Genomic DNA, 27515 nt, shown 5'->3' on the forward strand with positions numbered 1-27515 from the left:
TGATTACTTAGATTTTAGGTGATTATTTAAATCTTTATACACCTATAGGGGGTCATGTTGAGTTGAACACAAATGGCTTAATAAAAATATAAAAAAGTTCATATACAGTACTCCGCTCTTCTCTTATGTCCCTTACCCATGAACTTACTATTCATGCTTCTGTGGGACTGTGATTGTGTATAGAACAGAACACTCAGCTTTCAGCTTTATCTTTTGGCTTGTGCAATATTCCACTGATTTTCCATCTGTGGCTCCAATTCACCTTCCTATGTTAGTGGTAGGGACCATCTTGCTCAAGGAGAGGCACAATTCAGACTCTTTTCTTCTTAGCCTTGTTCTTTGCCATTTGCTGTCATTTGCTGTGTTCGTTGTCCTGATGCTGGTATTTTAATCTGCTGTAACCTCATTTTCTATTTTGTGCTTGAAGTTTTCAATAAATCATTTAACAAAGAGGTGTGCTGTCAGGGCAGCCCACTATCTACTGCACTACAATTGGTACAGTTGGTGCAATATTTGATGGGCACAAGGCTAGTGCAGTAGTGTGGTGGGCATAGAGCTGGTGCCACAGGGCTAGAGCAGCAGTGGGCTGCCACAGGCCTGGTACAATACTGTAATGAGCACAGGGCTAGTATATTAAATTGGACATTTTGGCCGTTTAATTTATAATCACCTGATTTTAAAAGCCAGACATAAAGAATGATCATTTATATGTTAGTGTGTAGTGCAATGGGTGTATTTTGTATAACCGAACCTGCTTATGTGTATAGTTTGACCCTATTTATTTTTGCTGGACAAATTTGACAAGTTCTGATATAGTGATAGCATTCAAAAGTTAAGAAATGGATAACCATATTTTACATCTATAGGGTCTTAATCTGTACACATTTACAGTTTTTTCCTTTAATAAATTGCCACTGGAAAAATCATAGAGAATCTGCCATTTAAAAAAACAAAGCAAAAACAACAATGAGTCTTTATAAATAATGCCCTTGGCTCTAATGCTATGAGACAGACTTTCTGCTGGACATTAATTTGATATAGAATAAATTCTCTTCGCAGTCTACTTATACCCCAACTAGCATAGCACTATCCCCAGGGGGAGCACAGTTTTTCTCAGCAATATGGGAACATAGGGTACTTGCAGAAAGAGCAGTCAGGAGATTTGCAATCCAGATACAGTGATCATGTATCACTCAGTGAACTTTGACTTCAGATGACAAAAATACTTGCTAAAATAGTCTTGATACTTTATATTATCCAATAAAGTTAATTTGCAAAACACCAACATAAAATATATCAATGACAGTCAATACAACTCAAGCTAATCAATCTTTTGTATGAATTGCATATCACATCTCCACACAGTGATGGAAGTACCATTGGTGCGGCCAGGGGCCGAGCACCAGGGCCCATGGAGATAATGGGGCCCGCTGTATGACCGATGCAGAGGGTCTGGGGCCCCGGTACCTTCCTCCCCGTCTCCCTGCACCAGGGCCCATGGAGATAATTGAGCCTGCTGTATGGTAGATGCAGAGAGTCGGGGGCCCCGGTACCTTCCTCCCCGCCTCCCTGCACCAGGACCCATGGAGATAATGGGGCCCGCTGTATGACAGATGCAGAGGGTCGGGGGCCCCGGTACCTTCCTCCCCACCTCCCTGCACCAGGGCCCGTGGAGATAATGGGGCCCGCTGTATCACAGATGCAGAGGGCCGGGAGCCCCGGTACCTTCCTCCCCGCCTCCCTGCACCAGGACCCATGGAGATAATGGGGCCCGCTGTATGACAGATGCAGAGGGTTGGGGGCCCCGGTACCTTCCTCCCCGCCTCCCTGCACCAGTGCCCGTGGAGATAATGGGGCCCGCTGTATGACAGATGCAAAGGGGCGGGAGCACCGGTACCTTCCTCCCCGCCTCCCTGCACCAGGGCCCGTGGAGATAATGGGGCCCGCTGTATCACAGATGCAGAGGGCCGGGAGCCCCGGTACCTTCCTCCCCGCCTTCCTGCACCAGGGCCCACAGTTCGCTAGTTCCGCCTCTGCCTCCACAGAATTAAAAATATACTGTAATACATCATCTAAATGCAGTGTTGACATTTGTATGAATTGACAGATTGTTGGCTGAAATACAATGTAATCTAACTATTAATTATTTGCAGGGAACTTATTGGTAGGCTAAATAATGGTACTGTGATACTTAACAGATTGTTTGTTTAACTGGTTATTGATTTTATTAAAGTGTATAGCTGATATTCCATATTACTTAGATGACAAATTAATATTGTAGGAGATTTCCTTGTATAAAAAGAAATTCAAGCATGAGATTTTTTTTCATAGATTGATGTTTCTCAAAAATATGATATATATCTTGCTTAACTTTAGCAAGTGACTGACTGACACTCAAGAAGATGACAAGGCAAGTTTTAGCTTCACTTAAACCATGTGCACTGAACTAAAAATGACCCTACGCACCCATCAGGCTTGGAAATAGCTTGGACAAATCCCACAATGTTCACTTTTAAAACTCCTGTTGACACAAAAAAATGAAAATCCGAGTATTCTGCTTGTGGTACTCTAAAGGATATTTAAAGGGAGTAATTACATTACTGTTAGTGTGGGTGATTGTGTAGAGGTGTCTCACTGTATAGCATAATACGGGAAATGACTACATTTATTGTAGGGGTGACTGATTCATCAACAGATATGTGGGGATGGAGACAGTATGTTGCATTCTTTTGGTTGATGTTTTGGGATCATCATCATCATCATCATCATTTATGCTGAAATATTGTTTCTGTGTTAGAGAGGGTATTGGAGTTAGGGGACAGCAAACTTTCGTGCCTATTCCATTTGCTTCACCAATATTTTCACTAAAATAAAACTACATAACTTTTTAGCATATTTTCTAAAATTAAATAGCATTAACATTTGCAATTTATTTAATTAGAATTAAAAGACTGAATGACTATCATGTTTGTTGTTTTCTTTTTTCTAAGTTTGTTAGTATTTTAATTACTGCAGGAGAACTGTTCACGCTGGAGGATTGAACGCCACTGACTTTGCAGATGGCACGGTGGTGCAGATCACCGCCTTATACATTGTGTACAGCAATTACAAGATGACTTAGGTAAGTGGGAGAAAGACTTTGTTATTAAGTTCCATTGATAAAAAAAAGTCCCTTTGGGTCTACAGATGTTTAACAAAAATCTGTACAAAGGGTGGACATTCCAGTCTTATTGAGCGCAGAATTCTAAAAATATATATGTGTGTTTTATTGTACTTCTTGCATGAATGTTGGACAGCCCATGGGATATCACTCAACTCGGAGAGCTACTTTTCCCTAATAGAAAAAGGGTTAATAATTATTTTTCATTACCAAAAATATATTTTTGGCACCATTGAACTTGTTAAATGACAGCATCGTATTTCATTTTTCATCTGTTCACCTGCATTTTTCCCAAAAAATGGAGTTTATGATTAACATCAGTACATTTACAACTTTTTTATGCACTAGATAAAAAAAATAAATCTATGAAATGCACATGTAAATAAAAGGTAAAAAGTTGAATGTGCTTCCCAATAACTAACTGATATCACTGGTTTCTCGTAAACTAATTGGCTGTATTAAAATAAATATTTGTTTGGTCTACCAGATGGTTACTTCCACTATATGTAAGTGACCGGTGTTTAACACAAGACAAGTGATTAATTACATTTCGTAAAATCTGATTGTGCCTGTATTCTCACTAATCAGACATGCCGACTTGTGTCACATTAGTCCTGAATGCTGCTTATTCATTTCTTAGAGAAAATCATTGAGCCTCAAATATGGATGGCAAAACGATCAAAGTGCGATGCAAAATCACTTTTGGTGATGTCATGCTCCTAGATTTGTTCTGGCGCACTTTCCTTTCTGACAAAGTACATTCGCTTGTGGAGCAGAAGTTGGCAGTAGTTGGGCTGAGTTTGGGCATTCCTTGCAAAGTAGAGTGTGTGCCTGGTTATGTGAAGCAGTGCAAAAGATATTTCAGTTGATGAACTGAAATTATTTAAATGAAATAAAGGGTGGGAAACCTTTTTAGGGGCATTCCTTTCTGTGCTGAAGGGTACACAGACATTTCTCTCCGCTTCACTAACATTTTTCAGTAGCTCCGAGCTGGCGTATCTGAAATCAGAGATAAGAGATCATATTTACTGAGCAGCGGGTTTGAAAAATTGGAGATGTTGCCTATAGCAACCATTCTGATTCTAATTATCGTTTTGTAGAATGCACTAAATAAATGACAGCTAGAATCTGATTGGTTGCTATAGGCAACTTCTCCACTCTTTTCAAACCCGCAGCTTAGCAAATATATCCCCAGGTTTCGTCCTCTACTTTTAAAAGGACACATTTTTCAGTTGCACTTTAGCGGCAAAGTACATTTCTAGGCGCACTCTGTCCAATATGGTTAATTGTAGCCTTGAGAGTGAGGAGATAACCGCTGAGTATTATAGGAAAAAAATTGAAAAATGAAATCTAGTGAAAGGGGTGTTTATAAAATGTTGTGACATTTACACTTTTGCACAGTGTGCTGCAAATCTAAGCGCACTTCTAGTTGACAAAGATGTCTTCTGAACACTTAAAGTAGATGTGCACCTTATAATGCCCTGGGCGGACCATCTAGGTAAAGTGGTGCAAAACCAAAACGGTTCATGATGCACATCCTGTGCACTTAAATGAGGTTAAAACACCTAGATATGACTTCATGCAGCTTATTTCATTAGAAACTGAATTTTATACATATATACATTTGTAAAATTTGCAGATGCGTGTCAATGAAGTGTAGTCCACACTCGGTTTGGAATTTCGTGGTTATCTCTTACTTCAGGTTAGTGCTTAGAAAATGTTTTTTTTGAACACGAAAAACCTGTCTCACAATAATGTTATTTTAATTAAAATCTATAAATTTGCTGAACATATGTACAAATATTTAGTTGAAGCAGTTCTGATCTAAGGGTTGGTGACCCAAAGATTTTTGTCTTAAATGTTATAAAAGGTCCAAACCGTTATTACGGTGTCTTCCCCTCCCCCATTGTCAGCCCAGTGTACACAGCATTGAAATGTGTCCACCACTTGCTCAGAACTTCCTGCGTACAGCGGCATCAAGAGATTAATCGCTCCGACTGGTAATTCTAGAAGCTTCTCTCCACCACCTGTTGGCCTTCTAAATTATCTTCTGCTTGTATAAAAATACATTTATTGGGCCCTATAATCTTTCAGTTCAGCCTCCAATCTGGAGAAATGTGCAAATCATCTCTGTGGAATACGTAACGTGTTCAGTCCTCTCACTTTGAGACAGTTTCCAGCGTGTTCCCTTCTCGTGGCCTGTAAAGACAGATCAATTTAAAGTCAGCAAACTCTAGCTAAAGCTGGTGTTTATCTTCTGTTTTGTTGCCACCCCCATTCCCAATTAAATGGACCTTTTTGAATGTTATGTGTCAAGAATGACATCGAGGGGTATATTTACTAAACTGTGGGTTTGAGAAAGTGGAGATGTTGCCTATAACAACCAATGAGATTCTAGTTAGCATTTATTTAGTACATTCTACAAAATGACAGCTAGAATCTGATTGGTTGCTATAGGCAACATCTACACTTTTTCAAACCCCCAGTTTAGTAAATATACCTCGAAGTGTCCATGATCATTTTCTCAGCTCTGACAATTGCAATATTCTTAAACTTTGATAATATAAAGGAAATGGCAATGGTAAAACATTGTCACTAAAATGCAGTTCTCTTGTATTCCATAGTAGGTAAAACCTGCATTTACATGAAAATGACAATTCCTTGTATTTTTAAGTGGTTCAAATGGATTTTAGAACTGTAAAAAAGACTCAAAATTTCTACATTATGTTGTAAAACCCTGATATAACATTAGAAAATTTCAAGAAAAAATAAATCCTTTCCTAGGATTTATACATTGGCGTTGTATAGTAGTTTTTTTTAACAAAGGAAATAGCAGAATAATATTTTAAATATTAATACACACAATGCATCTTTGGCCTTTATTTAGCCATTTATCCCACATGCATTCATGTGTATGAGAGATGTGCTTTTATGGGGTATTATTTTAGCAACTAATAGGGCATGGGCAGAGCGAAATGTTGGTTAAAGAAATTGAGACCTATATTCTGGACTTAGAGGACCCCAGTTTAAATGACATCAAAAGCAAATTTTCCATTATAAAATAAAGAGATGTTATTCACATGCCCCTTTTCCCTGGCATTGTGTTATGGTAAGAGTGGTATCGTAATTGCATTACAGATCTTGGTATATCAGTTTCACATTTGTTGAGTCAGTGATGGTGCATTAGGAATAAAAAGCATGGCTTATTTACTGCAATGACTGCTTTTCTTTAAAACAATAAATGTAATTGTTTTTAAATTAACAAGTCCAACACTTAGTCCACAGGTTTCCAAATTAGTGTAGGACTAATTAGCATGTTAACGCTATACAAACATGACTTGTGCCTTTTGAAGTAGAGAAGTGCGTTCTACAACCCATGCTGCATGGGTGCCAATGACATAGAAGTTTTACCATAAAGAGCTATGGAGAATGCTATGGATTTGAAGTGGGACATAAATTGCGATTATAGAGGGAGAATAACTGCAGACAAATAACTGTACCTCACTTATAACCACACAACTGTTCAGTGGCAAGCATGGAAAGATGCTGGTTTTCATCATTTTATTGTTAAACTGATACAAATATAATGGCATTCACCTCATCACCAGGGTCAAATGTATTACAATAGCTCCTGTGGCTGGAGGCCCAGGGAAAACTACTCACTTATCCTCCAGGAAAAGTCTCAAAATTGTCCTTAAATGCTTTGCTTTCCTTTGTTACCATGTGGTGTTAGACTCTGCATTAATGCAGGACAATCAGGGTATTTTGTTACTAGCCGACCTAACACAAAACGCTAGGAAGCCAGAAATTAGTGTCATTTTTTTACACTGCTCTAAAGATCTGTGTCTATTTTCCTATATGATATTATAATATGAAGCAGTAATATTATCTTGTGGTTTCATATTTTGACAGACCTTATTGTGAGAGAGAAAAAGAAAAGTCTCAAACAGAAGAAAAAAATAGAATGTTTAGAAGAAATAAATAGAATGTTTAGAAGAAAAAAATAGAATGTTTAGAAGAAAAAAATAGAATGTTTAGTATACAACTTTGGCTGAGAGGTAATAAATGTGACATTACAGTTCTACCACTATTTTAACACTACAACTACACTGTCAAATGTATTAATTGAATTAAAATGTTATATTAAACCCATCTCTAAAGAGCCACTTTTTGTCTGCAGTTTAAATTGACAATAGTTGTTTTCTAATCAGGGCATCAATTTGTTTCAAACTTTCGGTTTATTATCTAAATGGATGCCCCTCATTTGCTCAACACATTGGAATATTCGAACATTTTGAATTAATTGTTGGCTATAAAACTTACCCCTTTCCTCTGGTTACTAAGACAGAAAGTGCAGATGCTGCGTGGATGTTTGCTGTCTGCTTCATCCCTGGGTCTGTAGACCGTACTGAAACACGGCTGTCCATCCTCGCAGCCTTCCCCAAGTAGAAGTACATTAGCCAGGTGGGAGATGTAGCTGGATGCCAAGCGCAGAGTCTCTATCTTGGAGAGCTTCCTATCCACTGGCTCTGTGGGTATCAGTGTGCGTAGGGCAGTAAACGCAGTGTTTACACTTTGTGTCCGATCTCTTTCCCTGGCATTAGCTGCTTGCCGCTGCTTCACTACTACCACCTGTCCAGTGGTCCGGGGAACCTTTCTCCTCTTCGCTGAGGATTCATAGCAGTCAAACGATTGATCCGAAGTGTCACTCTCACTTCTATTCTCTTCGTCCTCAGACATCATGCTAACATCCGGATAAATCACATGCGTAGGCATGGATCGGAGCATGGTGAAAGCCATGCTTTGTTTAATGCCAAATCGTGTCTCTTGTTACCTGATACAATGGAAAATGGTCACAAATCTTCCGCAGTCGCCCCAGCTGCCCCCTGTACAGATTAATGCCTTAATTCCTTTTTCAAGTAATTGCGGTTTATCTATATTATAGCTCATAAGAAGGCCTGATGGTTCTCAAAGCCTGTGCCTGTGAATTTAATTCTCCTAATGTCTTCACAGCTGTTCATGTAGTTTCCTCCCCACAGCAAGAAAGGAGGAGTCGCATTAAGCTCTGGTGGCTCCTTAGGAATCTGTATATATTATACATGGGAGGGGCTACTGGCAGCAGCTCTCTACTAGCATATGGCCTCACTACATGCACAGCTTCTGTTTATAAAGCTTCAAGCCCAGTATCACGGTTTTATCCTTTGTAAATGGAAGTAGGAGATTTGGAATTTTTTTTCTCTTTCTATGTGTTGATACATCTCCGTGTCAGTTCTCTTGCTGGCGGGCCAAGGGTTAAATTCAATGTAAAATGTTATCATTTACAAAGCTGTTCTGCAATGTAAAGTTTAATAGCTGCTTCAAAGCTGGTTTACATTGCAGGTTCCTGCGCAGAAGCCTCTTGTTAAAGACAATAAATTCACCTTGTGTTTCTTTTGTGTAACCCTAGTCCTACCTCTAGACTTTCCTTAAACTATTGGTGGACTGGCAGTCTTAAATGATAGTTTACTTGATTAGAAGTGGATTTTTTTCCATCCACTTAGCTGGGAATCTCTTTCTCTGTGTAAGGGAGATTGGTCCTCCACACAGGAGGACCCCGATATGCAGATCTTTTCTCTGCAGGGCGTAATGTCAGATCTGCAACATGCCATCTCATTAGCCCACCAGGGTAATAATATCTGAAAAGTGCCAGTGGCACTTGCCAGTGCCAGTGGCACTAGCCAGTGCCAGTGCTCCATTCTGGCAAGCTCTACTTATTGGGTGCTCCTTTGTGGAGGCCTGCTTAATCTGGTGTTCCCCAGGTACAGAGGAGAGTTGTCCCAGGGAATCCCCACCATTCAGGGAATCCCCCTCCCCCCCCCCCCCAAAAAAAAAAAGAAAACTTATTTTTTGGCATAGCAAACACTGTGATGTTAACTTTTGACCACTAGAGGCATTGTTTCATTGATATCTACCAGTGTTTGAGCATTTCAATCGTATTAATAGACAGTGGGGAGGTTCAATTCGGTGCAAGGTGTCTCCAGAATGTCCACAGAGACACATCGCGCCGATGTTATAGCTGAAATCTCTGCTAATTTTTTCTTGCACCCCATAGAGGTGCACAGAAAAATGAGCGGTGCTTCCTATCATAATGGCTGGCAATAGGCGCATCTGAACATTGAGCCGACGTTCAGCGGTACCTCGCATCGTATTAAATCTCCCCCAATATACAGTAACATGTGTGTTTGATTTTTACTGAATGTTTATATTGTAAAACATGATCAAACAGGTAAGCAAAAATATTCACTTTTGACAGTCTGCAACTGTAATCTGGTCAATTATTTGCTTGCAGTTAATTCTATATATAGTATATATTCTAATTGGGCTGATTTTCATTCTAGTCTACTTTGAAATCATTTTGGTAGACTGCTCTTGTTCAACAAATGTAACATTGATACATTGTATCTAAAAAGTATATCTTTTATTAAACATTAAAATGTAACATATTACAAATTATAGTTATAAAACTCTTTGTTAATGCAGGATGCTTATATAAACTACACAATGGTGTGCACGTGTGCAGTGTAACCTTACACAAATGCTATTGTTGTGCTGACTCCTTTTTCGTTCATATTTTTCCATTTGAACAAGTTTAAATTCAGTTTCTGCCAATCAATAATGGTCCTTGCATGCCTGAAAGATGTCCTGTTCAAAAAGTATCCCATGTTTAAGAGTACCCATTGCCTATTCCTGGTAGAGGCAGACAGTTATGGACAAATGTGAATGGATTGCTGCATTCTCCCTACTATTGGTTCGGCTCGCAAACCATGTCAGGTTGTGGGTGTCATAGATGCCACTGGTTCCTGGTGACTCCATTCTCATTGCACTCACAGAACCACTTTTGAAGTTAGATAATTGGATGAAGGTGGTTATCAATAATTTCTGTTCACTAATATCGGTTGCAGTGCAATTAGTACGCAATCGAACAATAATGTTAGCAAATAACAACATGCAAATCGTTTAACCTATTTATTTCAGTTAATATAAATATAATGTGGTGAAGAAGTTAATCAATGTTTCCAACATGTTAACTGCTTTCGCATGTGAACTTTCCGATTGTTCTTTCCAGTATAACTTTCCGCTAGTTCTAACTAATATCACTTTTCATACAACAACTAGCAGCTCCAGAGATGCCAAAAAAGAACCAGTTTATACAGGTCTAGAGGAGGGAACACGAGGAAGGACAACTGGCTACACATGGAATGATGACCCCCCCAACTCATGGAACAATGACCAGAGGAATCAACCAATGGGGCATTGAGTTTTTGGGAGGTCATGAACCATCGACCTATGAATGTGGACATTACTACTGTAACTGCGTATCTTTGTGCTATCACTGCTTCTTATGACTGTACAGTGTATAAATTGTTCACCTCTGGCTTTGAAAACCAGAGCGTTCTGATAGAAGCTTATTTTTGATGCCAACCGTGCTAGCGTATGCATGTGATACTTTGCCTGTAATCTATTTGCAAATAAAGCTTGTGTGCTTTGGTTCGAATTGGAAAATCTTTATTTCATACAATAGATACGGACATATCACCACCCACATTAAGGGTGAGATATTCATGGAAGCTTGCAGTCATCTAAAGCTGAAGTTTTACTGCTGATATAAATGATAACATACCAATTTATAAATTTAAAATACAGATTGTTTTTTTAAATATTAGTCACGGAAGTGACTTGCTCTATGTATGATGACTTTATGTAGAGACCATTTTTTAGTAGTTCCTTCCATGTTCTGTATGTCATTGCTATTCATGTGGTCAGCATATGCTCGCACAAGTAATTCACTATCCTTAAAGCTCAAAAATCAGACATATTGTAATATCCTTAAAAAAACATTTTAATTTGCATTCTCAACACGTCTTATTTAGTATTACCAGAGACATAGAAAGTGCTATTTACTTACAGTACATTTAAATGCCAATTTACACTGAACAACAGCAACCAGTCCACTTAATGACACAATTTAGTGCCAGCAAGCCCCCCACACTCCCTCATACACTTGTCACATGACCTCCTCTCCAGGATCTCCCGAAGGGGAGGTTTTAAAAGTGGGCAAGTAAATTTGGGGAAATATTTGAGGGCACTCCCCTTTAGAAGTATTATGGATATGTATAAGACTAGTCCCACTCATCTTCAAATTAGCTCATTGCCCCAGTAGGGGAACCTAATCTCCACACAATTATATCCAGTAAAGTGCTGCTTATTGAGAGCAAATATGATGGCAGCTCTATAGAACTAGCTAAAACACTTATTTATTACTTTCATGGAGTTTAAATGAGTTTTCATGTATGTTTTGTTCACATACAAACGGAAAAAAATGGAACAAGAGCTTGCTTAGGGGTAATGAGTACATCGTTGCTGTGTAATAGTATTCATGTACTTTATGTTTATCTTATCTTTAACTTCCTGGAGAAATGACATATTACCGAGAGACTTCCTCTATCATCTGCTACTGCTTAGTAGAAATATTTTCTTAGATCCCCTTTCTCTGCTATGATCCCACCATTTCCCTGCTTCCTGGCATCAGTCAGGCAAGGAAGCTGCTTAAATGAAGTATTCATTTATGCTCTGATCTGTGAATGAAATCTTGCATGGTCACTACCTAGTTATTATACAGATGCGTTGTCCAAGGAGTATTCCTCCAGCCCATGTGGCCTTTCTATGTCTACAGTGAAACCGGGAACTGATTCAATATTTCTGCTATATGATCTAATTGATTGCATTATTTGTTAACAACCGACCTCGGCTCCTTTGGACAGCAGCATTAATTCAGAAATACACTTTCTGGCCGATTCTTGTGTGTGAACTATTAACTGCATCAGATTATGTGTTTCTATAACCTCATCTCAGTTGCTATTCTGAGCTCCCTACAGATATCCTATTACTGTTTATGTTGCTCTTATCTTGTTTCTGATAAGGTGCGGTCCCTTCATGTCATCTCCAGCAGGTTGTTATAGTAAAATTGAACCTGTCGTACAATAATTTGGTCATACTCTATCCAATCAATCCAGAATTAAATACTTTTTTTTATCTATTTTTATATTTACTTGAACTGTTATTTTTTAGTCAATCCTCTTTTTTTTGTCTTGATTCTCATTTTTCTTCTGTGCTCAACTAGTGCACAGGTCTTAGCTAGACGAGGGTTAAGATTTGTCTTCTGTATAGAACGGAAATAAATCTAGTGGAGCAGTACACAAGGGGGCAATTCACCTTTTCCATTTGTCTGCCATAACTCTGTAAATAATCCCCAAACACTGCATATGTAGACACATCCCCTGAAATGGGAGCCTCAAGACCAAATGTGGAGAGGGAGCGGATAATGGAAACTTTGCAGGAAAGTGAGGGATCACCTTTAACTTTGTAACTCACAGCAAAGATATAGCCTACAACTTTCCCTCTGCACTTTCTGCTCAATCTCTGTTCCATATTGTATGTGGGATTTCATTATTTCAGCAGTGGACAAAGTCATTTTAAAATGAATTAAAAAAAAAAGTGATGTTTACCCATTTAAAAATAGTGCATGTGTGCAATTATTATTTATTGCTTTTAAAACTTTATTAAACAAAACTGTAAAAACTGTATAAAGGCTATAGTGCTGCTCAGTCACCGCTTTAAATTCTTTAGGGTAGCACAGCGGTTAGCATTGCTGCCTCACAGCGCTGGCCTCATGAGATTCCTTACCAGAATTACCAGGGCCCTATCTGTGTGGAGTTTGTATGTTCTCCCCGTTTAGGCATGGCTTTCCTCCTACACTCCAAAAAAATACCGGTAGGTTAATTGGCTTCTGTCAAAATGGACCCTAGATTGTGTGCGTGGTTGGGAGATTCTAAGCTCTTATGGGATGTGAATGACCCATCCGGGAGATCTCCACAGTTGGCAGTGTCTTTGGTGCGCTAAATCCCTCATTAGGCCCCGCCCCCTGCTATGCAATACCAATTTTGGCCTATTATAGCAGGCGGTGGGGCCAGAATGTCACAATTAGCCCAGCCTCCACCCACTTCACCGATGAAGAAGGCAGGATTCGATAGGTTGCCCTGCTCCCAATAATTTGTGAGTCTCCCAGACATTTCAGGAGAGTAGGCAACCATGCTATAATGTGATTGGCACTGTATAAATGAATGATAAATAATAAAATAAATAATTCTCTTGTTGCATTGTGCATCCGGCCACTGGCCTCCTTTCTACTTTCAGGTCAGCAGATGACCTTGGACTTGCACCTTGGTACATAACTAAAAATATTGTGTGTGGCCAGATAAATCCCTATTTTCTAATGCAAAACAATCCATAAATGGCAGGAACAAAAATTGCGTATGTGTAGTGTATTGAACCCCGTTCGTAATATGCTTTGGTACAATAAACTGTTAAATAAACATATATAATCAAATTGGCCCTATAAGCAAGCACCCCAAAAGTCACAATTTCCCAGAACTCACAGCTAAGTGTGGCTGAATGAAAGAGAACATGTTTTCAGTTTTAATTATTAAGAAATGTCTTTGTAACAACCTGTCAGCTGATAATGTTCTCTCACCCACATATCTGTACGTAACAAATACATAATTTATGTGAGTCCATGTAAAAAATAAATGTTTAGATGTGTTTTATGAGCCAGCCAACAGCACAGCTTCCTTTCATCCTAAACTGATGCTTTGTGACAGTTTTATGGTCCTGGTCACACCCTAGATCCGCCTCTGAAATGGGGGATGTTTTGTTTCAGTGGCACAAATTGTTCCCCACCCACTGAGCGGGCTGTTTATGGGAGCTGCAGGTGTGAATTCTTTAGGGCATTTCACTTGTTATCTGTCCAAACAACTTAACCTCCAGGCCTAGGGAAACACGGAAGGATCTGGCTTCTACACTCACACAGTTGGAGACACAGATGAAAACATTTGAGTTTATGCAGAAACATACCATATTCTTGTGAGATAAATCACATGTACATAGAGCCCCATTGACCTGCTTTTGGTGCAGAGCAGTGCCACAGGTAATATTTAGGTATTACGTATAATGCAGCTCTACTCAAACACATCGTACAGCTGACCTCTGCCACCTCATTGCTGATAGAAGATTTTGGTGGAGGTAGCGGCGTAACATGCCTCATAGTAATTATAATGATAATATGCTATGGGGCATATTCAATTTTCGGCAGTTCCCGCAGCGAAAAAAGTATTACCGGTATTACAGTAATAGCCGGATTTCAGCTCGCGGCTCCCTGAAATCCAGCGAGAAAAGTACCGTAATACCAGTATTTACGCGCACTATTACTTTAATGACGGTAATAGTGTGCGTGGCGCGTTAATTTTGGCTATAACGCCAACAATTGAATATGCCCCTATGAGAGTAAAAATAATGTGTCTGGATAATGTATAAAGTAGAAATAAAACAAGGCTACATCACAATATTTATTGCCACTGGCCAGACATTTCCCACAGCAGAGCGGTATACCAGCCTATTAAAGTGCCTCAGGATTATATGTGAGTGTAAGGTGATGAGGGGCTGACTGGGTTAGGGAGCAGGTTGGCCTCTGCCCCCGGGCTGCTCCCATAGTGGACTACCTTGGGCTGGGCCACTGGGCTACCTGCATTTCATTCCTTTAAAATGTTTATAATAGGCTGCTGAGCCGAGTCTTGCCACCCTCCCCAGGCTAAAATTTTTCAGCCAGCCCCTGCCTGTAGGTGATCTGGCTCACATCAATCTCTAGGGTGCCCTCTTGGGTAGGAATGCAATACATATGATGTTGTCAGGGTTTTCTGTCCATTTTAAGGTGCTATTTGCAGTAAGTGGGAAACACACCAGTTTGCTTTACAAAGTAGTTGAATACTTGACTTTATCTGCTAATAACTTTGAAAAACTCATCTATAAAACATAGGTGTACTCCTGTTTCATACTGGAAGAAATGAAAAATACAACGTTCCCTCTATGTAAGATGGGCTTACAGAAGACCATATAGTGACGGTGCTATTATAATGAGGGTGACATATATAGTGGAACTGATACATTGGAATAAACTTTTGTGAGCAGAACATACATTTTGTGAGGGTGGCATTAGAAAGGGGGCTGGTATAATGAGTATTTTCTTAATTGTTTTGTATAATGTTTCTGTAACTCTTCAGCAATAAAGAAAATTTTCAGACTATAGTTAACATTTTCTTCTGAAGAACAGTGCCAGAGGTGTTTTCTTTGAGCTATTCCCTAGAAAGCATATATGGTCACTGAGCTAATGGGAATTTACATTCATGAAGTGTAGAAGGTTTTCTTGCCTGTGCAACCATCCAGTATAAGTCAGCCATATACTATACCAGAGAGGACACCTGTGCTAACCTATGACACATCATGTGATGTCATCATCTCACTGTAAAAGCAGCCTAAACTGTCTGTAGGATAATGAGGTCTGGTAATAGAGTTTGTGCTGCACTAGTTGCAGTTGTGCAATAACTGGAAGTCTGGAGTGCTGCCTCCCAAAGGTTTTTGTAGAAAAATGATCATCATCACCATTTATTTGTATAGCGCCACTAATTCCGCAGCGCTGTACAGAGAACTCATTCACATCAGTCCCTGCCCCATTGGGGCTCAAAGTCTAAATTAGCTAACACACAAAGATACAGACACAGACTAGGGTCAATTTGTTTGCAGCCAATTAACCTACTAGTATGTTTTTGGAGTGTGGGAAGAAACCCATGCAAACACGGGGAGAACATACAAACTCCACACTGATAAGGCCATGGTCAGGAATTGAACTCATGACCCCAGTGCTGTAAGGCAGAAGTGCTAACCACTACACCACCGTGCTGCCCAAAAGTACCATAAACTACAGTTCAGTATTTGTAGAAAGGCCATCCTCTATTCAGTCCTCTTTAGGGGTGCATGCTCTTTTATTGATTTTTCCACATCTCTAAGTTAAGTTTAGGAACTCCAAAATTCTTTTTCCAGTGTGTTTAAAGGCCAACTGAATCCAAAATAAAAGTAAACCCAATATAAAAGAACATCTTGTAACATTCAACAATATATGTTCCCAAACTATGGCAGAAGTTAGCTAACTCCATTTAAATTGCAACTTTTGCCTAATTACCCCCTCCTCTCTCCTCCCCCTTATGTAGAAGTGTGGTACTTTCACAAAAATGTTTTGTAAAAATGTTTTAAAAAAAGTAAAAAAAAAACTCCCACAAAACCTTTTTTCTAAATAAAAACACGTCCAACTCTGCATGAGGCCCTCAGTGTGTAACTGTCATCCAGGTAAGTTTGGTTTAATGTGTATCACTGAACATTATTATTACTATTCCCTAAGATTAATGACATTTGTCCTTGTGTGCTCAGATGGAAAAACCAGAAGCTGCTCATGGAACAGTTACTTGTCATAGCTGGGAGCAGCAGAAGGTGTGTGTTTGGTTTGTTGTTTCATAAACTTGCTTTACTTGAATAAAAAAACAAACATGTGCCTTGCCATAGAGGAGCAGTCTATTAGTAATATATAATATACACACATGACATATACCATGAGCATTTTCCAGGGTGAGGACAGTGCTACCAGGGGGAGTTTTTTCTAAAAGGTGGGGGCTCTGGAATTGATCCCCCACAATTCTGTTAATGGCATGTGGGGAGATGTTTTGTAAAATTAAATTTTGAGTGCTCTTTCCTTTAAGCTTTGAAACTATATGTAGCATGTTATATTTTAGGTATAGTATTCTGGTTCCCAGTTATGAGTGATGGTACACTGAAGTTTTTCTATAACCTTTCTTTTCCTTTACATTTGTTTATTTATTGCTTTTTGCTTTTGTTTTCAGACCTTTATGTTTATAAATAAGTAGTAATAGAGCTCAGTTTTCTTTCATCTAATTTCACGACACTGTGGGTCTGATTCATCAAGGCACATATCTGCCGATTGTGAGCGTATTGTATGCAAAATCACCCTGTGCATGTCCAGAACCGGGACATACGTCAGTAAATGCAGCCAAGTTAGCTCAGCCTTGGTGTGCAAACAGGGCCGGATTAACCATAGGGCTAACTGTGCTACAGCCCAGGGGCCTATGGCATCCAGGGGGCCCTTGAAAGTGCTCAGCAGCAGTATTGATCGGTCGGGGACGGGGGTGCTCCCGGCGCGATCAGTGCTGCTGAGCACTTTCACTGCGGTCCTTCCCTGGCAAGCTGTAGTCTCCTTACTGAGGAGATGTCGTGAGTCTCACTCTCACGAGACCTCCTCAGTAAAGAGCGTACAGCGCGCCGGGGAAGGAGGTAGGTGCCGGGGAGGGGGGGGAGAAGGCAGCTCGGATCATGGGGGGGGGGGGGGCGCCTCACGGGGGAATGGAGGCCTCCTTAGCCCAGGGGCCTCCATTCCCTTAATCCGGCACTGTGTGGAAAGGAAACTTACTACAGTCTACAATTTCGGGTAGTGAACAGGGTGGGGCTGGGAAGTTTTGCCGTAGTCAATGTACAGTAAGGACGTGCCCAACTCAAGCGCACGCTGCCACATTTAAAACAAATGCTGGACATCACAAAGTTACTTGCTCCAGCTACAGGGCTGGTCTAAGTCCTGATCACTAGTCTCCTATGCATGCTCTAGCATGTGTAAAACTGTAAAAATTTATTTTTTGTGTTCGGTAGACATAAAGGACATCCTAATAAATGTATTTTATGGGGGAGAATTTTTTTTATTTTTATTTTAAAAACAAAACTTTATTACTGTTTTATCATTAATGTCTTTATTATTAGCTGGTGATATTAATTCAATTTTTTTCTGTGCTTTCATTTGCAGATTGATAATCTACACAGGCTTTGGACATATCATGCATTGTCTTGTGTAGTAGAGCACAGCAGACCTACACCCGAATTCATCAGCGCTCATATCCTGAGATCCATTCCTTGATTAATTCGGAAGTGCGCAGAGACGATTTCTGTGTATTTTAAAACAAGTACACGTTGTGCTCAGTATGCATGGCTTGATGAATCAGGCCCTTTGTAAAGCTTATCGTCATCATCATTATCATCATCACCATTTATTTATATAGCACCACTAATTCCGCAGCGCTGTACAGAGAACTCATTCACATCAGTCCCTGCCCCATTGGAGCTACAGTCTAAATTCCCTAGCAAACACACACACAGACTAGGGTCAATTTGATAGCAGCCAATTAACCTACCAGTATGTTTTTGGAGTGTGGGAGGAAACCGGAGCACCCGGAGGAAACCCACGCAAACACAGAGAGAAAATACAAACTCCACACAGATAAGGTCATGGTCGGGAATTGAACTCATGACCCCAGTGCTGTGAGACAGAAGTGCCACTGTGCTTTTAAAAATGAGTCTCTCCTAAAAGCTAATACCATATGTATGCACTCCTTCCTCTAAAATGTACATCTTAAGCTCTTGAAGACTTTACTATTATTAATATAAAGTATAATTTGGTCCTAGATCTCAGATTTGCTAAAGATTTGGATGTATTGTAATACTCTACTCTGAGCTGCCACGTTACAGAAGAACGAAAGAATGAATTTCCACATTCACTACACAATCAGAGCACAAAACATCAAAATTTCTGCAAGTACACAATGGGAATACAATTGTATTGAAAGTTGGAAGACAACACTGCAGCCACTTGATGAGTTTATCCCTATAGGTCTATACCTCAGACCATTGTGGAGGGACAGTTTGGATGTTAGTAGCTACAAGAGGAATTGGATCCAAAGTCCCAAAAAGGCGCTGTCCATCTAAAACCTAATTACAATACAAAATATTATATTGGCTTTTCCCATTGCTCTACTGGACTGCTGTATGCTTTAAATATTTTCAGACATACATCAGCATTAATCAGTGTCTAGTCTGTTACTTCAGTGCAGCTGCCCTGCATAGATTTCAGTGTAGATGATGAGCTAGTGTTATTAAAATCTAATGCAGTTCATAAAAGATGTTTTCATTTTTGACAACTTTTCTTTAACTTAACCTGACCTCACACCTTGTGTCTCCTGTTTCCTCCTCACTCTCTGAAGACAGAACATATCACATCAGAATGCTTGTAGAGTGTAGGAGGACTGAATGCATCAATACCACTTCTACAGAGCCCTATTGAGCAGGTATGTATAGCTTGCTATAACAATGTTGAGCTTCAGCATACCTGTAGCAAAGTAATTGTCAATGCTTTAGATACTGGTCCCCACCCTCCCTCCATCTTTTGCTAAACATAGGATTAGGACTGATCAAATTAAGAAGTGGTTGTCTAAAAGTGGACTACCACTTTAATATTTTAGAGATGCATATACAGTGCATCCGGAAAGTATTGACAGCGCTTCACTTTTATCACATTTTGTTATGTTACAGCCTTATTCCAAAATGGAATAAATTCCATTTTCCCCTCACAGTTCTACACACAATACCCCATAATGACAAAGTGAAAAAAGTTTTTTTGAGATTTTTGCAAATTTATTAAAAATAAAAAACTAATAATTCACATGTACATAAGTAATCACAGCCTTTGCTCAATACTTTGTTGATGCACCTTTGGCAGCAATTACAGCCTCAAGTCTTTTTGAATATGATGCCACAAGCTTGGCACACCTATCTTTGGGCAGTTTCGCCCATTCCTCTTTGCAACACCTCTCAAGCTCCATCAGGTTGAATGGGAAGCACAGCCATTTTCAGATCTCTCCAGAGATGTTCAATCAGATTCAAGTCTGGGCTCTGGCTGGGCCACTCAAGGACATTCACAGAGTTGTCCTGAAGCCACTCCTTTGATATTTTGGCTGTGTGCTTAGGGTTGTTGTCCTGCTGAAAGATGAACCATCGCCCCAGTCGGAGGTCAAGAGCGCTCTGGAGCAGGTTTTCATCCAGGATGTCTCTGTACATTGCCGCATTCATCTTTCCCTCTATCCTGACTAGTCTCCCAGTTCCTGCCGCTGAAAAACATCCCCACAGCATGATGCTGCTACCATCATGCTTCACTGTAGGGATAGTATTGGCCTGGTGATGAGCGGTGCCTGGTTTCCTCCAAACATGATGCCTGGCATTCACGCCAAAGAGTTCAATCTTTGTCTCATCAGACCAGTGAATTTTGTATCTCATGGTCTTAGAGTCCTTCAGGTGCATTTTGACAAACTGCAGGCGGGCTGCCATGTGCTTTTTACTAAGGAGTGGCTTCCATCTGGCCACAATACCATACAGGCCTGATTGGTGGATTGCTGCAGAGATGGTTGTCCTTCTGGAAGGTTCTTCCCTCTCCACAGAGGAATGCTGTAGCTCTGACAGAGTGACCATTGGGTTCTTGGTCACCTTTCTGACTAGGGCCCTTCTCCTAGGGCTCTTCTCTGGTTCCGAACTTATTCCATTTACGGATGATGAAGGCCACTGTGCTCTTTGGGACCTTCAAAGAAGCAGATATTTTTCTGTACCCTTCCCCAGATTTGTGCCTCGAGACAATCCTGTCTCGGAGGTCTACAGACAATTCCTTTGACTTCATGCTTGGTTTGTGCTCTGACATGCACTGTCAAGTGTGGGACCTTATATAGACAGGTGTGTGTCTTTGCAAATCATGTCCAATCAACTGAATTTACCACAGGTGGACTCCAATTAAGCTGTAGGAACATCTCAAGGATGATCAGTGGAAACAGGATGCACCTGAGCTCCATTTTGAGCTACATGGCAAAGGCTGTGAATACTTATGTATATGGGATTTCTTAGTTTTTTATTTTTAATAAATATGCAAAAATCTCAAAAAAAAACGTTTTTCACGTTGTCATTATAGGGTATTGTGTGTAGAATTTTGAGGGCAAAAAGGAATTTATTCCATTTTGGAATAAGGCTGTAACATAACAAAATGTGGAAAAAGAGAAGCGCTGTGAATACTTTCCGGATGCACTGTAAGGACAAATTAATGTTTAGATTGTTCCTAGTCTCTTAGCTACTAGATGCCTTAAATGGGGTGGGCAAGGCATTTAGCAGCCATGACATAAAGTATATATGGTGGCTTCAACGTAGAATACGTGCATTATGTGTCCAACTCACATCATACCCTGGGATGTCCTATGTGGCTAGGTACACCTTGATGCTGACGAGTCACTCAGATATATTTTGCTACCTACAGAGGTATAATATTTAGTTATTAAATATAACACATCTCTGTTAAAAAAAAAAGCAGAAGTGATGGAGGCAGGATCTTCCATTAAGTGAAATGACCCTTTGAGTCTGCATTAATTAAACACACAAAGGCCTAAAAAAATAGACCTAACCTTTAAAGCCTGGTGCTGGTGTCCTGGTCTTAACAGAATCAGTGGCACATACAACTTCTGTTCTGCTTCTTGCCATCTGTCAAAGACACCTGTGACAACATGCCAGGCCTGGGACTTGTCCTTTGGCCCTGTCTAACACAACAACACTTTGACACTTTCTGATTCTAAGGTGCTATCTACACATTCACAGATTGGGTGGAGATGGAAGAGCTTTATTGAACCCTTAGCCTGCCAATTTTGGTATTTTTAACCAGAACAATTCATATAGGGTTCAGAAAAAAACAGAACAACCAAATGACTTTTAATGTTCTTAACCCATAAAATATGCCTTTTCCTTTTTGATGTCAAATTCAATAACATATCTCACTCTCACTTTTTTCTGACTTTTGATAGATCTGGGGCTAAATGTATTGAGTTGCGAGTCTATCAAATTGCCGTTATTCTGCGAGTTTGCCAACATAATTTATAACAGCGGACGTGTTTATAGCCAAAACTTGCCTTTAAACACATTGCCGTTTTAAATTATGCCGGTATAGTCGCAGAATATTGGTGATTTGCTAGAATCGCAACTTAATACATTTACCCCCTGGTGTTATTCATTGTGAAATGAATTGTGCTCAATCAAGTTAGTCCGTTTGAAATTGTGTCCTGGTCGGAATGTGTGATTGTAAGGTTCATTTGCGTTCAGTGTTTAATTACTGCTGTAAGTTGCTGGTTTTTAGGTAGTGGGGACATTTTTTTTTTTAAATGGGCCACTAGTAGAAACACGCCATGCGTATTTACTTTTTGAAAAATGGTCCTCTTTCATGCACAAAATTTATAGAAATGTCAGACAGGTTCCAGAGATTGTATTTAGGGTTTTATTCAGACTCCCTGGCGGAGATACATAGTTTGTCTGCTCACAGCCATCCCCATGTTCTGCTGAACACCTGTACGACTGCCAAGGCTTCAGCACCGATGGACTCCTCTCATGGAGTCTTGCAGCAATATAACAGCGGCTGCAGTTTATAAAGCATGCGTCCACTATTATATCACAGAATGACTCCATGACAGGACTTGCCTGTCTAACCACCAACCCCCTCTTTTATAGGCCAAAATAGTGGTGGGCAGTGAGAGCTCTCAGCTGTGGTGGTGATCAGCTGGACATGGGGATGCAAGGAGTGGACAAACTAGAAAGAGTTTCTTTGCAGGGATTCTGGCTGAAGCCCTGTACACTTAGGGGACTAGGGAGCTTTTGGGAACATTTTAGTCAAAGGGTATTTGAATAAAAATGCTTTCAATTTAGGTTTACTGTCCTTTAAAGGGCGTTCAGGACCTATTGTCAATATTGATTGACAGAATTGTACACCATTTTGGAGCTTGAAAATTTAGCCTCAGAAATGTTGCGCTTGTTATACTCCTTTTATCAGACGGATTTTAAAAAAGTTGTACTAGAGGAGTGAATGAAAAAGGTGCATGTTAAATTAGTTCCAGTGGTATGCAGCACTTTTGCACTTCTTCTCTGGTGCAGGAGCTTTAATAAATGTCCCCCAATGAGTATTGTTGTTGCACACTGTTACATGAAACTAATGTTTGTTAAATTCCCGCCTCACAAGCTGCCCGTTGATAGTACACCACAGGGCAGTGGCCAGAACACATGCCTGGTAACAAATGAAAACAGCTGCACGCTTCAGTGTTTAATGCCAGTCTGTTATTTCTGAGACATTTCTTTCATATGCTTAAGGAAACTGCTCAGTTATTAGGGGTTGAACTTTACAACTTTTGCAGCCTAATCAAAACTTTTCCCCTATGACCACAGATACTTGTTTTTCTCTCTGCTTTACGTTTGTGGTGTTTTGGTTTCATGTAAAGGGGTTTCTAGCTCTTATTACTGTGAAAATATTCCCCAGGTGCAGAGATTATAAAATGTCTATTTAGTAATCCACATAAGCAGCAATGTATAAGGGCTGTACATTTAGTCAGACATCACGTCTGTACCTCTTCCTCCTGCCCTGGTCGCCATAGGGCCTCTCTCATGAGAAGCACCCTGCTGGTTAGTACCTCTCCTCAGCTTAAAACAGCAATGATCCCCCCTGACAGCAGGAAGACAGATGGACGGGCCTTGTGTATTCAGGTGCAGCTATAGCAGAGCACATGGACACCATCTGAACCAGTCACAACTTTAGTATTTTTGGAGGTGAGGAGAGCAGGGTTTGTAAAAGGGGCTAATAGTGTAACATCCTTCTGTTAAGAATTAAGTAAGAACATCCTAACACTTTGTACTACTCTTTGTTTATCAAACCTGTCATCTGACAACTGATGCCTGGTGATTTGTGCATCATTACCTCATCATTTGTTTATTGTACTTTAAAAGCATCTCCACACAGGTCACCCAGAGGCATGAGAAGGAAGGGTCCTGCCAGTGTTGGAGACACATTAATAAGATAAAGCATATATAAGATACATATATTTGGTATCCCTGTACTCAGGATCGAATTAAATTTTGTGGGTTAGTCATTTTTATCGAATTGCGTAAGTGTATATTTCCATATTTTTTACATTTTCTTTTTCCATATAAAATATATAAAATAAGTAGATTTATTTCAAGATGTAAAGATCACTTACATACTGCAAAATATGCGAGCGTCATTACTTTCCCCAAAAATATATCAAATTGCTTTACCAATGTACTTTTTACAAATACATCTAATTGTCCACCTCACGCAACAGAGAGCATGGCTTAGCCTAGCATTCCAAAACCAATACTGTGCAGATGGAAATGTGCATGGGGTAAAGAGTAAACTGTCTATTCAGGATATATCCTACTAGTACTTGTTCTCCTAATATGCTCACCTTCAGCGTTGCACCCTAGGCAGTTGCCCCTAGTTATGGCCCTGCATGTAGGTACATAACTGGGTGCATGCATGTGCCAAGAGTACACTCTTCGTGGACGCCCTTGTTAGTTCCACTCCTCCCATGAGAGATGCAATTCCTGCATTATGCAGCAAATCCATATTCTTCCCAGTATAAACTGCGCATTCTCACAAAAGATAGTCATGTGATGTCACAAACAGGCACTTGCTCAGCAGGTCTGCTTTTCTTCCACTTTCTGAAAAGAATAAGCAATATAATTTTGCTTTTTTTCAGACAAATAATTAAGATGGCTATTACCTATTCCATGGCAAAAACTGGTCCGGTTTTTAGATGTGCAAACTGCAAAGTGCTTCCAAATATGAGGTAACTCACTGTGTTGCAATTCATTTATTAACTCATTTATTATACTAGAAATAATCAAGTTTGTGGAAATTAAATAATGAATAAAATGGTGGGATAATTAGGCCCAAACAGATTGAAGATTTCAATGTTCAACTCAATGCTTTCATCACCAGGGAGGACTGAGTAGCACATTTAATGTGGCAGCAGGTGAGTTACAGCAGCAGATTAGGGGGTTAGTAAATCATCATCATCATCATCACCATTTATTTATATAGCGCCACTAATTCCGCAGCACTATACAGATAACTCACTCACATCAGTCCCTGCCCCATTGGGGCTTACCGTCTAAATTCCCTAACACACACAGACAGAGAGAGACTAAGGGCAATTTAATGGCAGTCAATTAACCTACTAGTATGTTTTTGGAGTGTGGGAGGAAACCGGAGCACCCGGAGGAAACCCATGCAAACACAGGGAGAACATACAAACTCCACACAGATAAGGCCATGGTAAATATTTTAGATCAGGAATCAGGGTCACTCTTTTTAGATAAGTACTTGCCAAAGGTGTGATGTCTAAAAAAAACACAATTTCTTTGAAAACCTGTGTTAAATTGACACAATTACCATCTTAAAATACTATATAAATGATGATTGATAAAACATGGGGCTGAAGTAGAGTTGGCTGTAATATGCGATGGAAAATACTATTGCAGCCCTTATGCAAAGCAGTACACATTGCGAGGTGTGTCAGGGTCCGTATGAGCCGCATATACATAATGCCAGCTTGTGTCCTCCATAATACATATTGCCCGCTTGAACACTCCATCAAACCATTTACCAGCCGGTGCCCCCAGCACACCAATTACCAACCGGTGCCCCTATCACACCATTTACCAGCATGAGTCCCCATCACACCATCTACCAGCCGATGTCCCCATCACACCATCTACCAGCCGATGTCCCCATCACACCATCTACCAGCCAATGTCCCCATCACACCATCTACCAGCCAATGTCCCCATCACACCATCTACCAGCCAATGTCCCCATCACATCAGTTACCAGCATGTGTCCCCATCACACTTTACCAACCTGTGCCCAGATAAATTTGACCTGCCACTTAAACAATGCCCTCTATTCCTCTTCCTCTCTAGTGCATCTTCAGAGAACTATTTATCACAGCTCCCATACACAGCTTTGTGCAACTGTACAGATCAATCTGCTCTAAAGACAAGCCCTACACAGACTCTTATAAAGCTGTGCTTGAGTGCTGTAATCACCAGATTGGACTGTGGTTCATAAAGGGGAAATAATCCAGTTGCCAGGGTGCATTTTCTAGTCCCCTGAATATCAGTTTAGGGCACACAATAGTTACTGCAAAAAATAAAAGAACACAGGGACGCAGAACAAATAGATTTGGGGTCCATATTTAAGGGCAACAACCTAAAAGTTAAGAACCCAACACATGCTATTCAGTGCCTCTTTGGGTGCTTTTGGGTCATTGTTCCTTGTGTGATCCTGTCCTCAACCCTTATCACTTAAGTCAAACCTCTCCTTCAAAACGTCTGTCCTGTATTTATCTACATCTTTTTTTATTCCCAGCCCCAATTGCCTCGCACCAACTTTTTTAACCTGTGCTACTTATCCCCCAGTATGAGTCAGTTTGGGTGCAGATTGACTTTGCTGTAATGACTGCAGTGGTCTCTGCGGGTGTTCAATGGAGACATTACAGCCAGGAAACCATTTGACAAATTCCAGAGCATGACATCACTAGGGGGGGATCATCTTTCAGATGCTTGTGGGGGTGATATAACATTCATCAGTCCTGAGTCTGCATGCGATGGTAAATGATATCATAGGTGTATTTCTGTGTGTTTTGTTGTGTTCATGCAGCTTTTATTGTTTTACCATTACTGTAGCCAGCCTCCACGGGCAATATGTTTGCCTGTGTGTTTGCCATCCAGCGGACCTTCATTATTTTTTTTATCCGTAAAAGGCATTTCTGGATGACATCCAACCTCTTCTATCAGGAAATTGATTCTTTATGCGTTAAATGTCCAAAGGTTTCCTTCTAGGCTGATGCATCTAAACCGAAGGGAAACACATTTCTTATATTCCTGTTGTCTTAGGCTCAGGGTCACTAGAAAGGCACTGTGAAATTTTACAACTTATTTTCTGACAGATGCCTGTTCACTTCAAATGGATTCTTCTCCTGGAACTCCTAAAAATTAAATCTTAATTTGTCACCTGTTGCAAATGAGGAAGGTTACCCAGTGACAAGAATAACTGAGCATGAGAATTTAATGTGACCAAGTGTAACTGTGGAGTAAGATCAGAGGGCCTGCCTGTGACCTTTAACCTGGCCAGTGCTTCTGTGTCTGTCACTGTAACTACTGCTACCATCCTCCTTGTAAACTATAATCAGTCACTTTCTTTGATGTTACTGTGTAATTACAAAATAAAACAGAAGGAGGCCAAAAAACATTTTTATATTTTATTTTAAAACATTCCCACACACATACATAGTAAATATAGCACATTCCAGCACCAAAAATACCCATTACTTATTATTGCTTGTAATAGTCGAGGAACACATTTGGGGTGTTAGAGGGTATTGTCACCCTTTTGCCCCCTGTGGTGTTTCCCAGGTTTGAGGGGTGACTGTTTTGAACAGTTGTCACTTAACTAAACAGTAAAAGAGTCCCTTCTCCTGCATGCATCTTCAGTGTGAATTGTAACAACATTTAAATGGATTATTACATGTCTTACATTGGAGTCACTAAGCACAGGGAAAGTCAGGATTCACATGTTTACCGTGTAAGTGTAATCAGCATTGACTTTTCTGAACAGGTATATACAACCCCACTAAAGTGGATAAATGGAAGGTAAAACTTGTTGTTCATACTT

At 40.1% G+C, this 27515-nt stretch overlaps 1 protein-coding gene and 1 long non-coding RNA gene across 2 annotated transcripts in view; one reads left to right on the top strand and one right to left on the bottom strand.

Annotated features, from left to right (window-relative positions):
- The window catches only part of LOC142094441 (uncharacterized), an 88377-nt gene extending 77750 nt beyond the window's left edge, over positions 1-10627 (top strand). Inside the window, exons 3-4 of the long non-coding RNA XR_012677666.1 lie at positions 3016-3121; positions 10316-10627. This is a non-coding gene — a long non-coding RNA (uncharacterized LOC142094441). The remainder of the gene's footprint in view (positions 1-3015; positions 3122-10315) is intronic.
- TCF15 (transcription factor 15) lies at positions 4907-8206 on the bottom strand. The gene is made up of 2 exons (XM_075176580.1): positions 7484-8206; positions 4907-5359 (listed from the first exon to the last, which is right to left on the bottom strand). Exons 1-2 carry the CDS (start codon positions 7958-7960, stop codon positions 5285-5287), a joined length of 552 nt encoding a protein of 183 aa, XP_075032681.1. The 5' UTR covers positions 7961-8206; the 3' UTR covers positions 4907-5284.
- Positions 10628-27515: the final 16888 nt, after the last annotated feature.

This window comes from Mixophyes fleayi, chromosome 6 (genome assembly GCF_038048845.1).
Source record: "Mixophyes fleayi isolate aMixFle1 chromosome 6, aMixFle1.hap1, whole genome shotgun sequence".
Classification (NCBI taxonomy): Eukaryota; Metazoa; Chordata; class Amphibia; order Anura; family Limnodynastidae; genus Mixophyes; species Mixophyes fleayi.

Excerpts from the sequence above, each read along its gene's own strand:
- TCF15 (XM_075176580.1), bottom strand. The coding sequence starts at position 7,960 with ATGGCTTTCACCATGCTCCGATCCATGCCTACGCATGTGATTTATCCG. Across the intron at positions 5,360-7,483 it reads TTAGTAACCAGAGGAAAGGG|GCCACGAGAAGGGAACACGC; the intron begins GTAAGTTTTATA and ends CTGTCTTTACAG.